This window comes from Mytilus trossulus, chromosome 7, assembly GCF_036588685.1.
Source record: "Mytilus trossulus isolate FHL-02 chromosome 7, PNRI_Mtr1.1.1.hap1, whole genome shotgun sequence".
Taxonomy (NCBI): Eukaryota; Metazoa; Mollusca; class Bivalvia; order Mytilida; family Mytilidae; genus Mytilus; species Mytilus trossulus.
In genome coordinates, this window is record NC_086379.1 from 73395100 (window position 1) to 73420017 (window position 24918).

General features: G+C 31.6%; 1 protein-coding gene across 1 annotated transcript; it reads left to right on the forward strand.

The window, feature by feature from the left end:
• The first annotated feature begins 1180 nt into the window (after nucleotides 1-1180).
• LOC134725765 (uncharacterized) lies at nucleotides 1181-22726 on the forward strand. The gene is made up of 2 exons (XM_063589898.1): nucleotides 1181-1224; nucleotides 20753-22726. The coding sequence occupies exon 2, from the start codon at nucleotides 20764-20766 to the stop codon at nucleotides 22516-22518; it is 1755 nt and encodes a 584-aa protein (XP_063445968.1). The 5' UTR covers nucleotides 1181-1224; nucleotides 20753-20763; the 3' UTR covers nucleotides 22519-22726.
• Nucleotides 22727-24918: the final 2192 nt, after the last annotated feature.

The following is a 24918-nucleotide window of genomic DNA, read 5'->3' on the forward strand; positions in this document are numbered from 1 at the left end:
TGTAAGACGTATTTATAAGACAACATTTTCATAAAGGTTGACAAAAGTAAGACGTACTTCATTATTTTTTACTTCATTTTTTTACATAATTAAGGCCGTTAGTTTTCTCGTTTGAATTGTTTTACATTGTCTTATCGGGGCCTTTTATAGCGGACTATATCCGGTATGGGCTTGCTCACTGTTGAAGGCCGTACGGTGACCTATAATTGTTAATGTTTGTGTCATTTTGGTCTTTTGTGGATAGTTGTCTCATTGGCAATCATACCACATCTTCTTTTTTATATTCAAATACATGGCTCGTCATATTTCGCATCCAAGTACAAGCCAAAAGATTTTTTTTATTTCTGAGATTCCTATTAATTTTATATAATAAATACAGCTTTTTAAAAATGCCAAAAAGGCAATGGATGTATAGCTATTTATATTATATCGTTTCAACTACCATTACAGATATTGTTTTTTTTTTATTTCAGATACGTACATGTGTTATCAATTTTCCACTTGCAAGTTCACCTCATCTAATGTAGACAGCATTTTAATACACACTATAGACAATCATGTTGGTCTACAAACAATTAGTTTTAGGAAGAAAGTTTTTGAATGAAAACACTGGTCATACTGCATATCGGTCCGTACAGGATTACTGTTCCATTGCATTTAATAGAAAAAGAGGACTTTTGTGGCAAATAAATCAAGATTTTTATAGAAAATCCACAGCCGTTATCCTTGTACTCTCATATTTGGCAATTTGATGACTGATAGATATAGGATTATTGCATGCAGTGCTAGCATTGATTTCCTTAAAACAAGTTTATAAATGTAGTTATTGGTTAAAACAAATAGAAATATGGCCAAAATCAAGTACACCTTTTAGGGTGCACTCGACTTTAGTGACTCAGCACGAGGTGTTTTGGAATTTACAGGTTGCTTAGAACTTTTTATAAAAAATAAACACTAGCACACCATAGAAAATCAAGTGAGTAATTTATGTTTCAAATTTTATAACAAAAATCCACAGCCTTTATCCTTGTTCTATCATATTTGGCAATTTGATGACCGATAGATATAGGATTATTGCATGCAGTGCAAGCATTGATTTCCCAAATTTAAGTTTATTAATGTAGTTATTGGTTAGAACACTTAAAAATATGGACCAAATCAAGTACACCTTTTAGGGTGCGCTCGACTTTAATTACTCTGCACGAGGTATTTTGAAATCTACAGGTTGGTTAGAACTTTTTGTAAAAAATAAACACTAGCACATTATAGAAAGCAAGTGAGTAATCTAGGTTTCAAATCTTATAACAAAAATCTCTTTATTAAAGGCTTTGGATTTTCTATAAAAATCTTGGTTTATTTGCCACAAAGTACTCTTTTTCTGTTAAATGCAATGCAACAGTAAATAATAATGCTTTGCATCAAGTTTCCCCCTAGTATATGTTTAAAATGGACTGTTTAATCATACGTTTTTTGATTGAGTTAAGTCTGCCAATTGATATTTTATCGTATGTTTTTCTATGTTGTGATGTTATGCTATTGTTTCAGAAAAAGGGAGAAGGTTTGGATCCATTAAAACGTTTAATCCCGCTGCAAATGTTTGCACCTGTCCGAAGTCAGGAATCTGATGTACAGTAGTTGTCGTTTGTTTATGTAATATATACGTGTTTCTCGTTTCTCGTTTTGTTTATATAGATTAGACCGTTGGTTTTCCCGTTTGAATGGTTTTACACTAGTAATTTTGGGGCCCTTTATAGCTTGTTGTTCGGTGTGAGCCAAGGCTCCGTGTTCATGGCCGTACTTTAACCTATAATGGTTTACTTTTTAAATTGTTATTTGGATGGAGAGTTGTCTCATTGGCACTCACACCACATCTTCCAATATCTATGTATCTATTATTCATTATATCTGTAGTTTTGATACAATTGATGCTTAAAAAATTCGTACAAAAATGGCTACAGAAGGGTACATAAACCTTAAAGCATGGCAGGACCTTTAGATATGTAAAAGTTATATAAAGTTAATATATATATATATATGTTTGGGGGAAAAAAACTTACTTACCTGGTTTTTGAGTTGCATTTTTTTTTAAATATGCAGAAGAGAGCAAAATCAACAGACATACGAGTTTCATTTCATACGGTCCACTCAGTTACACAGTTAAAATCACCTAGTGTTTGCAGGTGTCTATTGTCTATAGTGTCCATTTAAATCAAAACTACTCACAACATCGATTATACTATTTACTATCATTTTCATATAAACTCAAAATACGCCAAATAGGTAAAAAGAACTAACCGAGCCCCTATTACGACAAACTCAACAAAAAACAATGCATACAACAATGGATATGTCTTTCAATTGACGGTCATCCTTTTAAAAGTCATTCTTTATAAATTACGGTCATCCTTTTAAAAGTCATTCTTTATAAATTACGGTCATCCTTAACAATTTACGGTCATCTTTTAACCAATTACGGTCAGCCTTGTTATGAATCGCTAATCCTGTTACGGTCATCTCGATTACGATTTACGGTCATCCTAGCGAATTTTTCAAATCCAAATTCCCGTTTTATACAAGTTCCTCGGTACAGATTTGTGACTTCCGTGTGGATCTTTTATAAATATACATCGTACCAATGTTTGCTTTGTAAAGAAAATGATGTAGAAACACCATAACAGACAATACAAATACTGACCTAATTTTTCGTCCGACATCTTGGGATGACCGTGAATGCAGTTACGGTCATCAGCTTTACCCCAGTGAGTATATAGTAACAAGACTACTTACCTGTCGTTTACAAACATCCAAACAATCATAGCAAGCAATTTAATCAATGGTTTGCTTTGCATATATTTATAGAATACAAGTTTTAAACCAAATTTTCGTGGACTTTTTAGTCTCCACCCTGACGAGACTTGTTACCTGTTCGTATGCTGTTGCACCTGACGCACGGAAACTTTCACATTTCCATCTTGGATTGTTATCCTAGTAAAAGGTTTAACCAATGAATTGAACACAAGTTAAAAAATTCCACAATACTATATAATTCATTTCATATGTCAATTTGTTCGAGAAAAGAGTTTTTTTAATGTCATGATTATCTGTCGCTTTCTAGATCTATGCTTAGCATTTATTTCAGATGACATGGACTCCTCACCCTGGTGACCCTGTTGCCTTTCATAACTTTATCCGTATACATATATTAATAGATAAACAAAAGGCTGCAACTGGTATTTTTGTATTTTAAAAATGATTCGTTGTAACGAGAATATATGTGATGAATGGAAACTGTGATCGAGGGTCAAAATCTTAAATTGCTTATTAATGTTGTTGGACCCAGTTTCGTTATCTGACCTGAATTTTCTGAAATGTGCAAGGTAGATAGACATTTTGATATTTTTTTACTCGGTATGTTTTGCCCTAATTGCTGGAACTTTTGCAATATCAAAGCCGATTTCAATGAGTGTGTAGACAAAGGGAATATCTTTTGTTAAACTTGCTTGCTGAACAGAAAAGTCATTGTTAGGTTATGTAAACTACCCTACTTTAAGAGTAGACTAGTCCGACAAATGACACATATGTCTGTCTGTAGGACCAGGCTACTTCGCAAGGAGGGTAGTATACCTTACCTAACAATGACTTCACGGTTTAACTAATAAGCAAGCTAACCAAAGATATTATCTTTGCCTACATTGTCAATGGAATCGGCTGTAACTAAAAACTCGAATACATTTCAACAGACAATGGTCATGTTTTCCTAGATTCGCTCTTGAAAAATTATTTGGTAACATTTGGTCAAGTAATTTCAGAAAAGATTTTTTTGTAATTGCGGAAGCCAAGACAATAAATGAACCTCACACGACCCCTCGACACAGGTGAGCTTATATATGATCTTATAGCGATTCGGGTTGATAACCAGTCGAAATTAAGCCAGTTTTTTGTGTGTGTAGATTTGTATTGTTTTAAACTGTTATGACCTTTTAAAGTTAAATGTAGGTGTTTAATCTAAGAATTTCTTTTTTAAACTTATATACTTGTTTTATACTCAATTGGTAGTATGAAGCTACGAGATATTTTAATTTTTGAAATTGAAGGCACAATTAACAAAGCAAACGTTAGTTTCAAATACTTTTAAATAGATTTTTAAGGATAATGTACCCTTGTGTTGATCCCATGCTGAACATAACAAAAATCTCTGTGAACTTTCTACAAAAATAGTAATTTATTTCCACCAAATTCTCTTTTTCTACTAAATACAATAATGAACTATAGATAACAATGCTTAGCACGAAGTTTCCCTTGGTATATGTACAAAATTATATCTCTATTATTTATTGTCTGTGCTGTTTTGATACCATTGCAGTTTGCACATTTCGTAATTGACAGGCCACAGAAGGGGTCATAAACCATACACGAAAAGATAAAATATTGATCTAAGTACTTAATTTGCATCTCTAAAGCTAGTTTTTTTAGGAGGGTGTCTAAAAATGGTCGATTACAGACAGCCGAGTACGCATTTTACTTTCCAGGCGTGTTTACGTTGATTGTTAAAGTCCTGAAAACGGATAAATGGAAACAAAAATGTTTGATATATCTGGCTTTAGATTCAGTTTTTTTAAATATAAATTAAGGCTACATTTTAATATAATAGTACTAAGTATTTGCAATATAAAAAATGCAGAAAAAATGGATGAAGTGAAATATCTTAGTAAGAAGTCATTACTACAGAGATGGTGTGTTTGACACACAAAACTTAAAAGCTTAGTGATATTACCAATATTAAAATAAAAGTGTATTTTAGGTGGGTATTTTTTCCATTTACTCATTTTCAATTATAATTAAGGCATATTTGATTTGTATTCATAAAAATATTTAAATATAGAAAAGTAGGACACATTGTTCACTTCCTCCCCCGTAATTCTTTATCAAAAATATTTAATTATTTTGGAATTTTGAAATGAAAAAGCTAAGAAATCTTAGTTTTGTTAGTGTTATCTAGGTTATCTCGTCTTCATTCTCTGACATATTCTAGTCTGCCCTTCATAAAATAGTGATTTTTTTATAGTGTTCTATCGAACTTTTGAAAAAAAAATACCTGATAACCGTTCAGACAAAAAAATTATGTTGAAAAAATCTTACAGATACAGCAAGTGATTCTAAATAGCTAAATGATACATTTTTCTTTTAAAATACAACTTTTAAATCTTACGGGAAACTATTCCAAGCTTAAAACTTTCACTGTAACCTCGCTCTAACTTATCCCCCACCCCACCCCCAAACCAAACAAATTAACCCGCAATACTATTGTCATTCTTATAGTCAGTACTCAATTGTTCACAAACAAATGTGTTCTAAGCTGCTAAAGACATATGATTCGAACGCTCAGAAAGTTCTTTGTTCTATATTTTTGCTCTCCATTTTTTTGCAAAACCTTTTACATTTTTATTTTATGGGTTATTGTTGAAGGTCGTACGATGACGTTTGGTTATTAACACATACTTCCTTTGGTTTCTTATGGAAATTTGTCCATTGAGATCAAACATACCACATCATCTACTTTATATAAGTATTATATAAATTACAACGTATTTTGGTGATCATGCAAAATGATCGTAATCCCGAAAATCGTAAACATATTTTCGTATCTTAAAAGCTGGCAAGAATGGTTCCATTAACAGGCCAATAAATAAGATTACAGTTTCTCTCATAATAACAGTAAACAGATTCACAACAATGTCAATTTCAAGAAAGCAAACAACAGTTAATTAGTCAATAACAGTACAGCATCAATGATCTTGAATATATGCCACTTTTACCTAAAATATAAGACACAGAATCAGGACATAGGAGCACAGAACCAGGACCGTTTTTCTAATCACCAGCACAGCGACAGGACAATTCCGTTTAACGAACTTGCACGACTTTTGCAATATAATATTGTTGTAATATACTTTGCATGGTACTTATGACGCATCAAAGAAAAATTAAGCAACAACACAGTCGTTTTATTGCCGTTCTGATACAATGTAAACAAACCCACCAGCACAGAATCAGGACCCACCAGCACCTGACAGGACCAAATCACCAGTACAGAACGTTCTCTCGCAGGACAACCATACCCACCGTGAGACTGTGTAAATGTGAACTAATGACAAATATAAGTTAAATTTATTTACGTAATGATAACTTATCATTAAGATTACAGGTAGTCGACTATAGGTAAAAAGCGCAAATGTCCGATCAATTTAATACAGGTGAATCAAAATTAAAAGCGCAAATGTCCATAGTATGTCATATCGTTTTACAGGTTAAAAAGCGCAAACGTCCTATGCCATTTAAATAAAAATTTAAGAAAATAAATATATATTCAAGGCGACTCTCTTTGTTTACAGGCGCCTTATTAACATATACAGGTTCAAAACATAATTTATTAAATTATCTAAATAGAAATCAAACTAACTAGGGGTTGAGAAATATGGTTTTTGAGACTTCGGTTTTTGCCCTTCTTGTCAAATACATGCAATGTGAGAAGACGTTTTATAGTAGAGTGAGAAAGCCAATTAACACTATGTTTTCAGTTGAAAAATTGTATTTGTCCACCACTGGTCTTAATAAGGTTTTTAGCTTTATAGCTAAAACTCTTGCACATGTTTAAATCTTTTGAGGTAGAATGAATTTTGATTGTGTTTGAAATTTGATTAAGAATTTAAAGATTAAATTTACTAGTAAATTGCAGCTTAATTTTAGGAGAAGATTTACTCTTAATCTCCGCATTAGAGAGTGTAGACTTTTGATCCTGGGTTTTTTTCCTATTATTGTGGAGGGTTTACATTGTTGACTCTATCATGCATCCTTTATAGTACGATTGTTAGTACACCTGTCCTTGTGATGGGGGATCGAGGTTTGAGTCCTCAACTTGGATTATAGAAGATGGTGTAGACTTACTCTCTTATTATTTTAGAATTATTATAAAAGTTGCAATTTGCAAGTTCTGAGATTGATTTTTTTTGCGGAACTTCGGTTTGGAAATTTATATTTCATTTGTATTTCAAAGAATTTTTAATTTGTTATGCTTCGTTCTTTAAATTTATGAAGATACTTCTGAGTAGTTCTTTAATTCAGAGTTTATTAACCCGAATAATTCAGTCGTTATATTCCGCTGATCTACGAAGGCTACATTAACCATCGTGTGGGAGAAAATCGGACACGGAAAGGGCTTGAATTATTCGAGTTAAGAGTTTATTTGTTAGTTATAATCTGTGATCACATGGTATTTCATTTGTATTATATTCTTGACATATGTATATATAATTATGACAACCTGCAAAGCCTAAATAAAAGTTTTTATTTAAACAGTATTTTCTTCTGAATTCATTTGTATTTTTTTAATTTTTTTTATCAAAAATGAAAAATTAATGAGGAGTCAGAAAAATAATTTAGTGAATTGGTAAATGGACTATTGGTCTCACTTCATTTAACAGTGAGCGCATCTCTGGTCAAGGTTTAGTTGCTCTGCTTTCTAAATTAATTTAAACACGTTTTTTATTGGTCATGCAGTACAGTAATTTATATTGGATAACAATTTCAATTTAAAAGAAGAACTCACTATTGATTTTCACTTTTCAGAAACACCAGAAAACAGGTAGTCAACATTTTAATAATTTCGAATTTTTATGTTTAAATATGCCGTTGAAACTTCTATCAGCGTAAATTTTTAAAGAACATTGTGTTTCGTCGTTTGTTCTTTTTTCAAACCCCTCCCTCCCATGTTCTGAATGTGGAATATGTTTGAATGAGGCGGGTATGAAATTTATACTCCGTTTGTATTTCATAGAAATGCTTCATTCTTTAAATTTATACTACTTAGTAGTTCTTTAATTCAGGGTTTATTTGTCAGTTATAATCTTTGATCACTTTGTGTTTCATTTGTATTATATTCTTGACATATGTATATATAAGTATGACTACACGCAAAGCCTAAATAAAAGTTTTTATTTAAACAGTATTTTCTTCTGAATTAATTGAGTTAAATGGGATTAAACTGACCGTAAAAAATGTCTAGAGAAGCACATCTTGAGAACCTTATAATTAATAAGCCATTCTTTACCAAAATTTTTCTATATTAATAAACCCTATGTAAGTGAAATTTCACAATGATAACGATGAATAATTTTGATGATGGCGATGTTAAGCTGGTTAAATTGGCGCTAAAAATAATCTTACTGCTATTGCTTTACGTAATATAATTTGTAATAGAATTAAATTTGACTAAAGTTCATCATAAAAAAAGTGAATATGCAGAAGCATGACAATATACGTTTGGAGCATTTTGAAATTTTTGATTTTTTTTTGCTGTTTCCATGGTAACATTTACCATTTCACAAATTCCAAAAGACAGGTTCTACTACATGGGACATGCCACGTCATATACCAATAAAGTTTGAATAGATTTTATCTGATTGCCAGTAGAAAATACAGCTTTAATGTATTTTTCCATAGGGCTTCTGCTTAACTTTTGGCCTGTTTCCATGACAATGGCGGCCATTTTGGAATTTCTTAATATTTTGTTAGGGCATACCAATTTAAGGAACATTTCCATAAAGTTTCATCCAGTTGGGTCTTGCAATGAAACATTTTTAATTTTGATTTTTTTTTTACATTTTTACCGTTTCCATTAAAACGGCGGCCATCTTGGAACATAGCATTCTATAGCAAGATGCACAACTTCACATGGGGATCCTCATTTTAGTAGCGGTCAAAATTTTATTATGAAAGAGTCTCATTCTCTCAATTCTGTCCAATTCTTAAGACAGTGAAATACTGTGAACTACTGTCTCAGACAATATTTTACTGTGAAGTGCTGTCTTAGACAATATTTTACTGTGAAGTGCTGTCTCAGACAATATATTACCGTGAAGTGCTGTCTTAGACAATATTTTACTGTGAAGTGCTGTCTCAGACAATATTTTACTGTGAAGTGCTCTCTCGGGCACCATTTTACTTTATCGCACCGCTGGTAAAATATCACGTTGAAAAATTAAGTATCAGGTCGATATGCTTGTTTTCGAGATGTGAGCCATTGACATTTTACAAGTGGCTTAATTATACATGTACAAAAACGGGCGGTCAATGGCCAACATTTTTTAAGGCATTCTTCTTTTTCTTCTCTGGATCTTTACACCCTTTATAGGCTAACCATACTTTTGAATGTCGAACAGTTCCACCACTAAAACAAAATATAAATGAAGAATAAATTAACAATCGTAACACAACAACATTATATACACTACTAGAACACACCCGTGATATCGCGGTCCGTGACTGAATTAAGGTATATAACTATGCTCAAACCTTATTTTAGTATTAGTATTGTCATCTGATAAAGTCATGCCGATTATACTGAGATACACAGTTTTTCTCTGCTTTGAAATCTTTCTGTTTGAACCCGTCGAACTGGAACTTATCAATTATTGGTAATATTAATTATTTGGAAAACAAAAGGTCCTGGAATGGAGTATTTTTTAATCAACAACATTGTCCTATATTAGTTATAAATAAAGATGAATTCTTTGATTCGCTGTTTTACGTCATGTATGCCCACTAACAAATTGAAAACTGTTCCCCATTTTTAGTCTTGTTATCTTAGAAAGTCTTACTGATTAAAATACTATAATAGGTAGCTATTTGACAATTTAGTAGTGTCAACCCTGTGATTATGACCCGTGCATAAAGCATATTAACCCTGAATACACCGTTTGGTGGTGCGCCTGTCAGATGCGGAACGTACAGATTAGGTAATAGGTAACAGGTGAATATGTAAAGCAAAATTATATCCGGGGGAAATTTGATCCGGAGGAAAAAATGTCACAGTAGTTGTTGTTATTTTTTTTATCCGGAGGAAAATATTTCCCTGGGATTTGTTTTCCTTTGCCGTGAAATTCTATCAGCATAGTTAAATTGATGAATAGTTATTAGAAAAAACCTATCCTTTTAAAATACTATAAAATAATAATAGTGTATTTGAATTAAAGCGAAATAGTAAAAAAAAGGTATTATAATGGGAAATAATTTCACAAATTATCATTGAAAAAAATTCCTGAAATATTCAAGTCAATATCATCCTTTTAATTTTTTTTTATCATGAAACATAAGGAAGAAAACCAGAAGTAATTTCAAAGATCGTAATATTAAGATAATATCATGATTAAATAAGGTTAGTGAAATACATGTAAAAGTGAGTTGTTTTCAGATCTCAGTGCAAATATAAATTTAAAAGTAAGGTAGAAATGTAGTTGCATTACTACTGTTAACAGTAATACAAGAATTTGATTATGATGATTTTTTTTAACTATATGAATTGTTTTGTCTAGGGACAGAGATGTAGATATATAGTTGTTGATTATATGAAAATCAGATAAATCATAGCATAACAATATATTGGAACTAAAAATATTTAACAGCTGGATAGTATTTACCTGTGAAATGTTATCCGTCTTATCAAATCAAGTTGTAAGTCATCTTTTTATATAAATGAATAAATATTAAAAATAAGGTTCAATGAAACATTTCACTATGAAATAGATTCAGAAATATATTATAATATTGATATCTTTAAAATATGAATTTCTCATAATTACCTCCCTTTGATAAATTATGCAAATTTGTTCTACCTTTGTGAAACATTTTATAATTATAGTCGGGTATATATTGATTGTAAGTAACGTACACTGTAGTTAATGGGACTCTATTTCACACGGTTCTGTGAAATATAGTACGGCAATATATACCGGTACATATTGTCCGCATAAACACAGATAGATTTTCACTCCTCTGGAAAAAATGAACCAGTGAAATACCATGCCAGGAAAAAAATTACCGGGACAAATTATCCTCAGGATAAAATATCACAGAGGAAAAAATAAACCGTTACAAATATACTATTGGTATCGGTATAGGACTCGACCCGGAACTTCTTAATTATCGGCAATATTAATTACGTGGAAAACAAAAGGGCCTGGATTGGTGTAATTTTCAATCTACACCTTTGTACTGTATTAGTGATATATAAAGTTGAATTCTTTGATTCGTCGTTTTTACGTGATGACGGCTGAAATATTGGACTTCGTAATTTTAGTATTATAGATATTTACATTTGTTAAGTCTTTATGTGTTTTTTACAAGGGAGGTTTACAGGGTTTTTTTTTTTACTTTTACATGGGAAGTTTACAGTTTTTATTACTTTTAACATGCAATTAAAGGAAAAATTATGATTTAACTTTTAGCAGTTATTTTTCATACTTTTTATTTTTGGTTTACTGATCAATATTTAATATGATAACATTTACAGATTAGGTTACATATTCACATTTTTTTAGATAATTAACAAAAAGGAAACAAGAACTATCTTTAAAAAAGATATCCGACGTATTTAAATTTGAGTATATGTTTAAAACTATCATTTCGATAGCCTTCAGAAGGCTCAAGCACAATGACTTAATGATGCAGGACCTCTTTAATAAAATCTCCATCCGAGGCTGAATGTAACTACAAGAAATGAAGTGAAGAAATGCTTTACTAAGTCTGGTTATATTAAGGCAATAATATTTAAGAATATTGTGATGACACCTAAAAAAATATTTGTCAAAAAATCCAGTGCAAATAACAAGAAACAAATATCCATTTACTACTGTTTACATTAAACTTAAATCATGGTTAACAAAGCTAGAAACTATGGGTAGTATAAGTTGTATCTTTCTGTTTACATTAACCAAAACCCCGCGGAAATCTCACATGCGTAGGTGCATGCGTTCTAACAGTCATGTACTTTGTGACAACAAAGTTTACATTAAAAATTATATAATTGTCCCGAATAAACAGCTGTCATGGATGCAAAGAGCTATTGGAGAAACAATTATTTTAATAAGAAATATAAATCTTTGTAACATCTAGTTCAAATATTTATAGTTTTTCACTTGCTTTCCATCACAATATAATTTTCGAGACGTTTTTGTCAAACACAACCAAATCACCCACCATGCTAGCATTTTATCCAATCACAGAAAGGATATTCGAGCATGCGTATTCTGTTGCCATAGTTAAGCGTCCTTAAGTTCAAAGGGCACAAACGGAAACTATACCGACTACGTCGGAAAAACAATTTTGGTCTTTATATCTTTAAAGTTAATTTGACACTAATTTATTCGCTGTGTATTACGACTGAGACTACTATACTATAACTACTGTTATAGTAGTCTCAGATTACGAGAACAATTAGTAAGATGATGGTTAATTTTTTTTAACAATTTACAGTTAATTCACAGAACATGAACCGAAACTCTTAAGATTTAATGAGATGGATTATACTGTTTAAAATAGTATTAAGTAGAATAAATATTTTAAATGTTTAAACTTTTGTTTTAATTTTACTTTCAAATGGATAAAACCAGAAGATTCCGAAAAAAATAACAATCCAAAACATGACAAGCAGCATCATATGTTAGACTGGTTCCCGATCGTAATATTAAGTAAGTCTCGTGAGAGAGTTAGTCTCGATAACCCAGACGCATATTCAAATATAGCGTCTGGGGTGATTAACCGGACTGGTCGGATATTTATAGGGGGCGTAACAAATAATTAAATATAGAACATATCTATAAATAGCACTTCCGTTATCCCCATTATATTTAAAAACAATTAATACAAACGGTAAACAGTGTAACGTTACATACATGTATAAAAGTTATGTGATTATTAAAACTGACATTTTGTAGTTGTCCCTATTTTGCCCAACTTGCATTGCAGATGGGCAATTTTAAAAGAACGACCAAAAAATGTAATTAGCGGTGGTCTTTTTTACTGAATTTTGTGACACATGTAAAAAAAAATTTAAGAATTAAGACAGGATTTTTTTTCGTGGGAAAAATTTGGTTGATTATATAGGGAAACAATGTAGCATGACTGTAGAGTGCCCTCCTTATAACAAGGTCTGGATCAGCCACTGTTTGTGTACATAGGGGATACCACGCTCCGCTGTGCGCTATTTTTTTTTAGAGAGCCCATGGTCAAAACTTATCTCTGTATGGTGATATGGGCTGGATTCCATGCAATGTAAAGCAATGGACAGCTGTTTTTAGATTATGGTCCAGATTTTGTAAAATGGACAATGATAGATTGAACAAAAGAGTATTTATATGGTCATATAAGTATGGAAATAAGCCAATTAAAAACTGGTGCTTCAGAGTGATGACTAAGTTTAAAGAGTATAATCTTGAACCATATTGTAACTGTGATATATTGTTAACTAAAAAATGTAATTAAGGATATAGAATGCTTAGCTATTGATTTATATAAAACTGAATGGCATAATAAGTTGGTTTCGAATGAATATGCCAAACTTCGTACTTATAAATTATTTAAAACAGAATTTAAGGTAGAAAATTACATTTGTAAAACTATTGCAGGGAAATATAGAAGTGCTTTTGCAAAATTTCGTTGTGGTGTTGCGCCCCTAAAAATTGAAACGGGCCGGTATCAGAACTTACCTGTTAATGAACGAATATGTTTTAGTTGTAATGAAACCATAGAAGATGAGAAACATGTAATTTTGAAATGTCCACTATATGCAGATTTTCGTGCTGTGTTGTTTAGTCATGCTAATTCTTTTTGTCATGATTTTAATAGTATGTCAGATGATGATAAATTTGTATTTTTATTTAGTGATGAAAATGTTTATTTTTACACTGCCAAAATCTGCTATGATATTTTACTGAAAAGAAAATGTTTATTATATTCTTAAAATTTGTTTACTTTTAAACTGTTTTATGTTATTCTTAACATGTGTATACTTTTAATTTGTTTTATGTTTTATGTATGTAAATATATATATGTAAATGTATATACCTTTTTTATAGTCTCTCATAACTCTTTTTAGAGTGGCTCTTGTTTTATATTGTAATATTTAAATTGTAATATTATGTAAATGTTTTAGAAGAGGTGAGACTCAAATAAAATATTGTCTTGTCTTGTCTTGTCTTGGTCCGTACAGGTGGACCGTTGTACATAAGGCCATACAAATTCAATATACCCTAATTTTCTGGTGACTTACAGTTTCTCCGACATGTAACACTAACGGCCTATAATCTAGGACCTCATCTTTATATTTATTGTCGTTTTTCCGTCCTGAACATTACCATTATTTCCCACAAGACGATAACCAAGCAACCCAAAAACAATCTATTTGTATATTATAACACACCACGTTTAATATTCTCTTTTCTTAATGCTATGAAATGCCATTTTTCTATATTTTTGTATTTTAGCATTTTCTCTCTATTCTATGAAATATTTGCCACTTGACGTTAAGCAACCAACAGTCGGTATATTGATCTATATTGAACCCACATTAGTCTGTATTCTTTATTTTTTTCCCTTTTTTCTTAGTTTTGTCTCGTTATTCTTATTTCTGTAAATCCTTGTTATAATTTATGCTTTCCTTTTTATATAATCTTTCAGATATCTGACGCACTTACCTTACTCGAAAAGCACACATCACGTTACGTTTATGGAAAGAAAAAACAACTCATACAAACACTTAGATTTCAATGTAGAAAATCCTCCATAACAACTTATTACATGTACTGGCAGATCAGTGAGATCATACAATGAGCCAACTCAATTTTTATTTACAAAATTAACTGATCTTAAAATTGCAAACAGCAGAATAGTCTAAATGTTTCACAATAATCTATATCGCCTAATCCTTTTGGGAAAAAACATTTCGGGACCAATCTTCACACATTACCACTTTGCCAGTCTCCGTGTCCCTGAAGAAATACATAAGTTAACCAGCCATTCATGAAACCCAATTTAATACTCTTTGAATTCATGTTTGAATCAATCACATGGACAAGATGGAATGGGATTTATCAAATACTGCATGATAACTTGTAAAAAAAACCCTGAAAAGTGTATTCTCCTACTAAAAACTTTTATGCTGAGTTCACACGTAATACGAATTCGATTCCAATATCCATCGTGTATTAAAGGGCAGCTTTACAAAAATTCTCCTGTACATGTGAACTTTTATATAAAATAAGGAGATTGGTATGATTTCAGTTGAGGCAACAACCTAGCAGAGTTCAAATGACATGGATGTTCGCAAATATAATCACTGCTCGGCCTTCAATATTAAGAAAACTCCACACCAAATAAATAACTGAGAAGGGTCAGACATGTAAATGAGATACAATGCCAACGTGAATGTCTGTGTACCTTTTTTCGCTTTATGGTTGCTGTCAAGAATAATGTTTATATACTGTGATTATAATGATTGCTGGCAGCTTCAGTAATTAAAAACAAATCTTTGAATCTTTTTTTTTATAAAATTGGAGCTGTTTATGATACAATGAAAATTCAAGTATTATAGATTTTTTTTTAATTCTTCACATTTTACATATACTATCTGTGTCCAGAAATCTTCATTGGTTTGTCTACAAAAGAAAGTAAATGTTAAAAATCAGATTAATTTTTTATCACCAGTATAGCATATAAGAAAACAAAATGTTTGGAAAAAATATTATATGTAAATATACATTTTAAAATGTCTTGGTGCAAGCTGAATCCCGCCGCGTACGACATGCGAGATAATTCGCTGTGTTGATGACACAAACCATTGGTGGCATTGGGTTGTTTCCTGTTCTCTTGTCGGGTTGATGTCTTTTTGACACATTCCCTGTTTGTATTCTCTATCAAAATCATGCATGAATTTTTATCGTTATTGAAGGCCATACAGTTGCCTATAATTGCTCACATCTACCTCGTTTGAGCTTGGGGTGGATAACTGTCTCATTGGTATTCATATCACATCTTCTTATTTGTATAATGTTGACCTTTTGGTACTTTTATTCTCAATTTTTGTTTGAGTCCATTATGACCTCTTAATCATGTAGATGTCTACTTTGGGTAATGTATGTCACTGGGATGACCGGTTGTTGCCTCATTGACATCTCCTTTTATTGATGCTGGAACTATTGTTTTGCATAAAATCGAATTTTCAGTGTTTTCCTTATGCCATGGTTTTATTTCAAGGTTAAGAAATCAATTAGTATATATTCACCGACAACATTGCATGTATTCTTTTATGTTTTTTTTTTTAATGTGGAAAAAATGCCTTTTAAAAGTGCAAAAAAAGTATTGTCCAGTTGACCAGTCCAGACTTTGTTTACCAACAGTATATTTAAATTACTTTTTATAACAACGTGTCCCACTTCTTATATTTTTGTAAAAGCTAAATGCATTTGTTTTATAAAATAAATCGAGCATAAATCATTTTGACCATTTGGTGTATGATCAAATTGGCATCTTCTAGATATACTTTGTTTGGTTTTCTTCTACTAATGGTTTTGGATTGCGTTCCCTCCTTTAAGGTTCATCATAAGGAATTGAAAAATATGGCCGTGTTTACGCCTCAAAAATTACTATGAGTACAGACAAACTGGTACATCCAGGAAAGTTTTAAGGCATGGCAGGAACTAGATATATAAAAGTTATATGAAGTCTACGTTTCAGAAAATTAAAAACTTACCTTATTTTTTTCCAGTCTGCAGAAGATAGCAAAATAAACAAACACCCGAGTTTCATTTGATACGGTCCACTCAGTTACACAGTTTAAACCTGTTAAATCACCTATTGTTTACAGGTGTCTATTGTCCATTTAAATCAATACTACTCACAACATTGATTATATGAGGGGAGCTTCTCAATCGTTTTCACTACTTAGTTAATTTTTGCACCTTCTGCAGGAACGAAAAAAAATGGATAGCAAAATATAGAAAAGTTTATAATTTTCTGAAACATAAAATGCATTTAAAATTTATTTATCTAGTTCCTGCCATCCCTTAAAACTGTTGCAGGTGTATAGGTTAGTCTGTACTAAGAGTAAAATTTGGGGTGTAAATACGGCCATTTTAGCCAAAAGGTTATGATGAACCTTAAATGTGTACAACATTGCGCATTCTTCCTCCCCCTTTTTTTCACATATCAAAATGCGAACTCCATTATACACTGCAGACAGATACAACAAACTTATCCTGGATGAAGTTCACATTTCATGGCACTTTTCAATAAAGTATTTATAAAGTTAAAGATACTACTAATCAACCACAAAATGTATTTATAGCGTATACGACTGTTCGAGTGGTCCCAGTTAATACAAAAATTGCCATTTATTGTATATAAGTATTAACTTGTTTGCGTAGCACGGACATGCATGAAAGAATATAACTACTCGATGTTTCAGGTTGTACTAGTATTAAAATTTATGTAACAGTTTGTGTTGTTATATCATCTTACCAAAGTTTGATGTGCTGTTATTTTCCTTCGCGGTCATGGAAGCCATGCTGTCTGGTGTTTTCCACGACTTGTTTGTCGTCACAAAAAAATTATAAATAGCTTTAAACAACAATCGGTACACTCGTGCTTTTCAATAGTATTATCGTAATATAATTTCTTCCGAAGTCAATAACCAACTTCTTGGTTATTCGTCTTGGACATTATCTTTAAATACAAGCTAAAAAATCCGATACTATTCCGAATGTCATAAATTACCATTTTTATATCACATGTCACCCAGACGCTCTACTTTGAAAAATAAAGCGGCTGGATGATCGAGACTAGTGAGAGAGTATGACTAAGAGCTAATACTTGGAATATAGTTCCCTTTAATTATAGTATATTTTTTCTTTATTTTTTCTTTCCCTTTCTCATTCATTTCTTAGCTTTTCTGGGGTGGAAATGAAAGAAGAGAGCTAAAATAAGCTTTTGGATGTTTTATTTTAACTGATTTCAATAAGGAAAGAGTGATTAGGCCAGGTGCAAAAAGGTTATATATTTACACTTTTCGGAACATCTCTTGACTTGCCTATAGGGGTAGGGATGTGTATTGGCCAAATTTGTATGATGTAAAAAATTGCATATATTTTTGGACTTGTACTGTACATTACACACACAAAAAATTAGACAAAAAGAATAGTCAAATTTGTTTAAATGCGACAAAACGTTATAAAGAAATGATAGAGAAATTAATTGTGGTCTCGGGCCTATAACTGACCATAACTGTGAAATGCTCCATCAAATAATTCTCATCCTTTCAAACATTAGCAAATATAACCGGAAGAAAAGTGACATCGGGAACTTTTACCATAATTCCAAAAGTGCTTTATATATAAACTCTCGTTTTAGAAAGAATATATGAACTCTCGTTTTAGACTGAATATGTATATGAACTTTAGTTTTAGACTGAATATTTATATAAACTCTCGTTTTAGACTGAATCTCGTTTTTGATTGAATATATCATTGAACTCTCGTTTTAGTTTAAATTGAATATTTCTTGTTTAAAATGTTTCTTTATTCTTAGATATAATGTTTTTTTTATTTCAATTACCCAAAGAGATTGTTGATTAACTATTTTACACCTTATCCGTTGGCAGTTAAAAGTGCGAAAGATAATAGATATAGGAAGATGTGGTGTGAGTGCCAATGAGACAACTCTCTATTCAAATAACAAATTAAAAAGTAAACCATTATAGGTTAAAGTACGGCCTTCAACACGGAGCCTTGGCTCACACCGAACAACAAGCTATAAAGAGCCCCAAAATTACTAGTGTAAAACCATTCAAACGGGAAAACCAACGGTCTTATCTATATAAACAAAACGAGAAACGAGAAACACGTATATGATTACATAAACAAACGACAACTACTGTACATCAGATTCCTGACTTAGGACATCTTACACCCGAACTTCAAAAGAAGCAAGTATCCCTATTTTATAAAGTTTAGCCGGAGGACAGTAATCAAATTATTATAACATAGATTGGACAATAATTGAATATATATTTTATGAGAACCTTTTGTAATATTATTTTTGGTAGTGGCCTCATGTGCAAGTGCGCACGAAGGAGTTTAAGTAAGTAAATTTATCATATTTTAATACATGTAAAACGAAGAAAACCTGGGATCTTTAAGCACGTGAGCAACGACCTTTTTTAAGCTAGTGTTTTGGGCTATACGTCAGTTGAGATTTCAGTTGTAATAAAATATAGTTATTTTGGAATTCTTCGTTTTTACCAGGTAATTCATATCTAATATTTTAATGCATACTTTTTATGAAAATTACATTTATTTGGTAAGTAATTTTTAATTAGTTAGTTCCATTTATTTAAAATGAGCGTTTTTAGTGTATTACATTAAGATTAATATAGATGATTTTTCAGTGAAAATATACAGTAAACATTAATTCCGTAAATGTAATTTATTTCATAAATATTCATTATTCCATGCGAATTTTTATAAAAAAAGATTTGTGAATTTAGTTGCAGTAAAGTATAATTCTGTTGTTTGCTTATATTTAATATTCATCAAAGTTTAGAGTAAACTTTGTTTGTCACCTTGACAACGCAACAAAACATAATTGTTTCATGTATAGATTAGATTTAGATTTGATTTTATTTAAAGTGCAACCTGATACAATATACATGAAATTACAATTACATTTCAATACATTAGCAATGGTATACCATATCAGCCAGCCTTCAGAGGCTTATGAAGCACTAACAATATTCATACAAGATTATAAACATACAAAGAATATATATTAACTCGATTATTCATTCTGAGATCTGAGGTTGTTTTAAGTTTTTATAAAAATATTTCTCTCTTTTTGAGTGTTTGTTCTTTTACATCACTGCATAAGTGGTGGTTTTAATATGTTAATTGTGAAATTCTCATTTAAAATAGATCTGTAATATAAATATGTATAATTTGAAAACATTTTAAGCTGGAATTGCTTCCCTTAAAATCAAGAGCAAAAACAATTTAGATGAGTGAATTCAATTAAAGTATGCATAACATTTTTCTGTATGTGTTCAGTACTAGCTGCTGTTTGCACAAATTGTTTCGAATATCAATATCAAATCAATTTCAGAATATATCATAAATGAAAGGATAAAAAGTGGATGTTTTTCATATGAAAGTGTATGTAACATATCAATATGAGTTGCTTTCCTTAGCCACAGAGAAATGTTATTTTGATACATGTATATTGTCTTTTTTTATTGTTATGTTGCATTTTTCTGTCATCATCTGTGTATAATGTTTAAAATCAAATTAGTGATATAGAAAATAGTCCAGGAAATATCAAAATACAAAAGGTATAGATATCATATGCCAATCAACTTATATTATATAAATACAGTAATACTTTTCTTATAAATGCTGTTTACAATATTTCCAAGTAATATGATACTTAAAATAGAAAAGATATAAATATATTGAAATCGTACCAATGCAGGATTGGTCTCCAGAACAAAAATATTTGCGTATTACATTATACAAAAGAAACATTTTATATATTACAGCTTGACAATATTATCTATGTATGATACATTCTATGTGTAAGAGATACAAATGACAAGTAATAAATTCTCTCTGTAAGAGACACAAATAACAAGCTATGCATTTACCTTTTAAAAACAGTAGTACGGATGTCTCCGGTTTCCCCCCTTTTTTTTAGGATGGTAATTTGGTTGAATTCGTAGATTGTAACATTATTGCTGACGGAAGTCATGTGGTGGTAATAATTAGTCACACAGACCTTTTTGATCAGATGTACAAACTTATAACAGCTATGATTTTACTGATACAGCGGCATTTTCTGTAGACATTCATCTTTATTATGTTGTCTTATTTTTCAGAAGAAGAAGAAATGTTATGCTACAGAAAATTAAGACAAATGGTGCCAGTTGCTCTTGTCATACTGTTTGTGTGCATTTATGAAGTCATCTATCAAAACTCATCAAAGTTGCAAGGTAAAAATGCGCGGGAATATTACGCTTTGAAAGCAACATTAGATGCTGTAACTTTTATCGGAATGGATTGTGGAAAACTTTGTGAAACAAATGCTCAAGGAGTACCCGGACCATACTTTGATCATATAACTGTTCCAATAGATTGTCAAGCGCTCTATAAAAATGAATACATAGATCGCGGTCATAGCTTATCTCATGCCCCCAAAACAATACCCAAAGATCTGCATATGGACTTTACGATGAACAACAGACTAAAGGTGTCATCATGGTATTTTGATGATGAAGAATATTTGGGTAATACTGCCAAACTGGCAGTTTGGACTGAGCAAATAATCGAGGAATACATTTCTTTGGCAAAAGACAACAAGTTAAAAGGAACGTATGGAGTATCAGAAACAAATGCTTTACGAGACGGTTTAAAGCATGCACCTGGCATTATGAATGGTCGAGTTTTAGTTATTGGTTCAGAACTTCCCTGGGTAGAAGCATGCGCTTTGGAAGCAGGAGCACGCGAGGTTGTAACGTTAGAATATGGTAAAATTGTTTCAAAACATCCTAAAATAAAGACAATGATTCCCGATCAATTTCGGATAAGTTACTTAAACAAAACCTTAGGGAGATTTGATGCTATTGTTACTTTTAGTTCAATAGAACATTCCGGGTTAGGCAGGTATGGTGACGGACTAAATCCCTGGGGAGATATCATTGCCATAGCTAGGGGATGGTGTGTAACCAAGAAAGGTGGATCGTTAACCATTGGCGTTCCATATAATTATGAAATGGATTATATCAAATTTAATGCCGGTAGATGGTATGGAAAGATAAGGTATCCATATCTAACTACAAATTGGAAACAGCATTATCGAGGTTACGGAGAACACTGCGTGCATGTTTTTACAAAAATCGATGTAAATTTTACAAGGCAGCTTGACCATTACAGGCTGAAAAAACCACATCCGTATTTTCCTTCAGACACCATTGATAAACACTACTCGCAAGCACATCAGGATAAAACGGTGTATCAAATTTCCCGAAAGAAAAATGGATTCTTTATTGAAATGGGAGCATACAATGGCGAAGAATTTTCTAACACTTTGTGGTTAGAACGAAAACATAACTGGACTGGACTTTTAATAGAAGCTAACCCAAATCTTTGTCGTCAAATAGATGCACTGAAACGACAAGCGTGGCGTCTGTGTGCTTGTATTTCAAATAAATTAAAACAAACTGAATTCATCCAGAGCGGAGCAATAGGCGGCATGGCGTCCGAATTAGATAATGACCAGATGAAGACGGTAGAAACTAATCAAACAATTTCAGTTCCTTGTTTTAATATGATAGAAGTCATGGATAAGATAGGCGTGCTACATATCGATTATTTTTCTTTAGACGTTGAAGGATCAGAACTAACTGTTTTGGATTCAATAAGAAACGAACTCATATCCGGAAAAATAGTGGTAGATATTTGGTCTATCGAATATAGGACATGGGATGGAAAACAAAATATTATAAATAAGTCATTCCAAAAATTACAGAATTTACGAGATTTTTTTTTAAATATTGGAGGTTATGCGGAACATTCTCAGTTAAATAATGAAGGTGGTGATAATAGAGACGGTATGGCATTGGATGTTGTGTTTGTTCGTACTTAAGACTTCAATGCTTTCGAAACAGTGTGTTTGATATGAATATCAAGGAAATGCAGTATGTCTAGTTATCAATCCGCATTCATTTGAAATTTGGAGCTGTATAGTTGTAACATTCACAATCTTTTTTTCATCTCATTACTTTTATATTAGTTTTGATTTATGCAAACTGGGCATTTCTATTATTGTAACAATAAACCAATTTTTGAGCCGTTTTGGCCTATTGGAATTTTTGAAAACAAGGAAACATTTCTAAATATACCTTTTAATCACAAATGGTGCATGGGAAGGTTATGTATTCTGTTTGTCAGTCAAGGAACCAGCGATTAATTGATATTGGGTTCCATAAAGAAATTTAAATAAATATAAATAAGATGTTGTATGAGTGCTGATGAGAACTCTCCATCCGTGTCACAATTTTTAAAAATTGAACAATTATAGGTCAAAAAATACTGCCTTCAACACAGAACCTTGGCTCACATCAAACAGCAAGCTCTCATGAAAGGCCCCCGAAAATGACGAGTGTAAAGTAACTCACACAGGAAACAACCTAATCTGTAGCCTTCGCCATAACCAGAGACAGTAGTGTATTATTACAACATAAAAAAACCACACACACTATAAAATATCAACTGCACTGTTTTAAATTGAAAAGGGTACAGCACCAAAATAACAATGAAATGAACAAATGTAACAAATATTTCGGAGAACAGATATCCTTCAGCAATATGGATCTTTAACATCGATGAACAGGATTTTTGGTTATTTTCTTTTACTTCTGGAGCATATCTTATGATCATTAACAAAGAAAGCTTTTAAAGGTTTAAAAACTTTTACCACAAAGTGAATGTTATGTTCACTGGCAGAAAAACTAAAAATCAATTTATAAGTAAAATACGGATAATCATTGAGTTTAATTTTATGCTATTTTATGGTCATAAAAAAGCTTCTGTCCAAGTTTAGAAAGAAAAAAAAAACAGGACAGCTTAAGAAAGTTACTATAATTTCAAAAAAAATTACCACAGATCTACAGCGAATATTTATGGACGCCGATGCCGCGGCCAACGACGACGGAATGAAGGATCGGTATGTCTTGCTATTGCGACAAATGTTGCAATCTCGACAAAAATGTATTAGAAAACAAATTCCTAGTAACTCTTATAAAGAGTAATGGTAAACTTGTTTCTAGTTTGGAAGACCTAGCAAAAAAAGCAAGAAAAGTCATGTTTTGTAGCTTCATTGGTAAATCACCCAATAGAAATGTCTATTAATATTTTTGATAAAGAAGTTCGACCATTTGTTAAGGATAACTGAGAGATGTTGCCACAAGATCTATTGATAGCTATACATTGTTTCCCCTGTGTGTATGTTTTTGTGTTTTGCACAGGCTAATTGAGTTTATAAAAATGTCAATAGAGATATCATATTATTTTATGTCCATAGGTTTTCCTTTTTGTAATACATGTCATGCTTGTATTAAGATTTTTTTTAATTTGATTATCATGTATTCATGAGGAAAATGTTCCCTGTATCCCCATACATAAAGAACAATAAGAAAATGTGGTATGAATGCCAATAAGACAACCGGTCTCAATCCAATTCACAATGTATAACTAAAGGCTAAAAAGGGCATGTGGTATTCACCTTGGTCTATGTGCATATAAAAAAGACTCTCCAACTTTGTAGATGAGAATAGACTTCATGACAAAATTCTCTATTTTGATGATCTTTTATATAACTGATGTTTTAGATTCTTTGTTTCTCTATTTCCTCTCTCTTTAAGTCTATCTATCATAATCTTAATCGTACAAGGCATAAAGAGAATAAAATGTTTTCTCTCTAAATATCAAGTTTCCATGATAATTGTAAAAAAAATAAAATAATGGTAAATTTGTCGTTTATGGACAATACGTCCTTTAATAAATTGTTTAACAGTTTTAACGCATATGGACAATTGGAATAGCTCTTTAATCTGAACATATTTGTCCCATTCAGATTTTCTCTATTTTTTAACGGTTCAAAACTTATAGGTAAAAATTACATGTTACCCCTTTGTTCTATGTTTAGCTTGTCGTCTATGCTGCTTGAAAGGCAGAGTCATAGAGCACATTTTTATAACAAGATACACACATGATGACTCTGGACAAGAAAACATTTGTCTCAGTAGTTTCATAGGTAAAAACTTTTGTAAAAGATTACAAAAATTGGTGAAAAATTGTCTTTATTCGTATGTGTATCCATCTGGTGAGTTAAATCTTATTCAACAGATGTTTATAGTTCGTTCTGATGTCATACCGTTGTGCCACGGTCCTGGGTTACATGTTAAATCCCGCCACATTATGTGTGTATGTGCCTGTCCTAAGTAGGGAGTCTGTAATTCAGTGGTTGTTGTTTGTTAATGTGTTA

Bases quoted from the DNA above. Each gene is read 5' to 3' on its own strand.
- LOC134725765 (XM_063589898.1), top strand. From the start codon at position 20,764: ATGTTATGCTACAGAAAATTAAGACAAATGGTGCCAGTTGCTCTTGTC.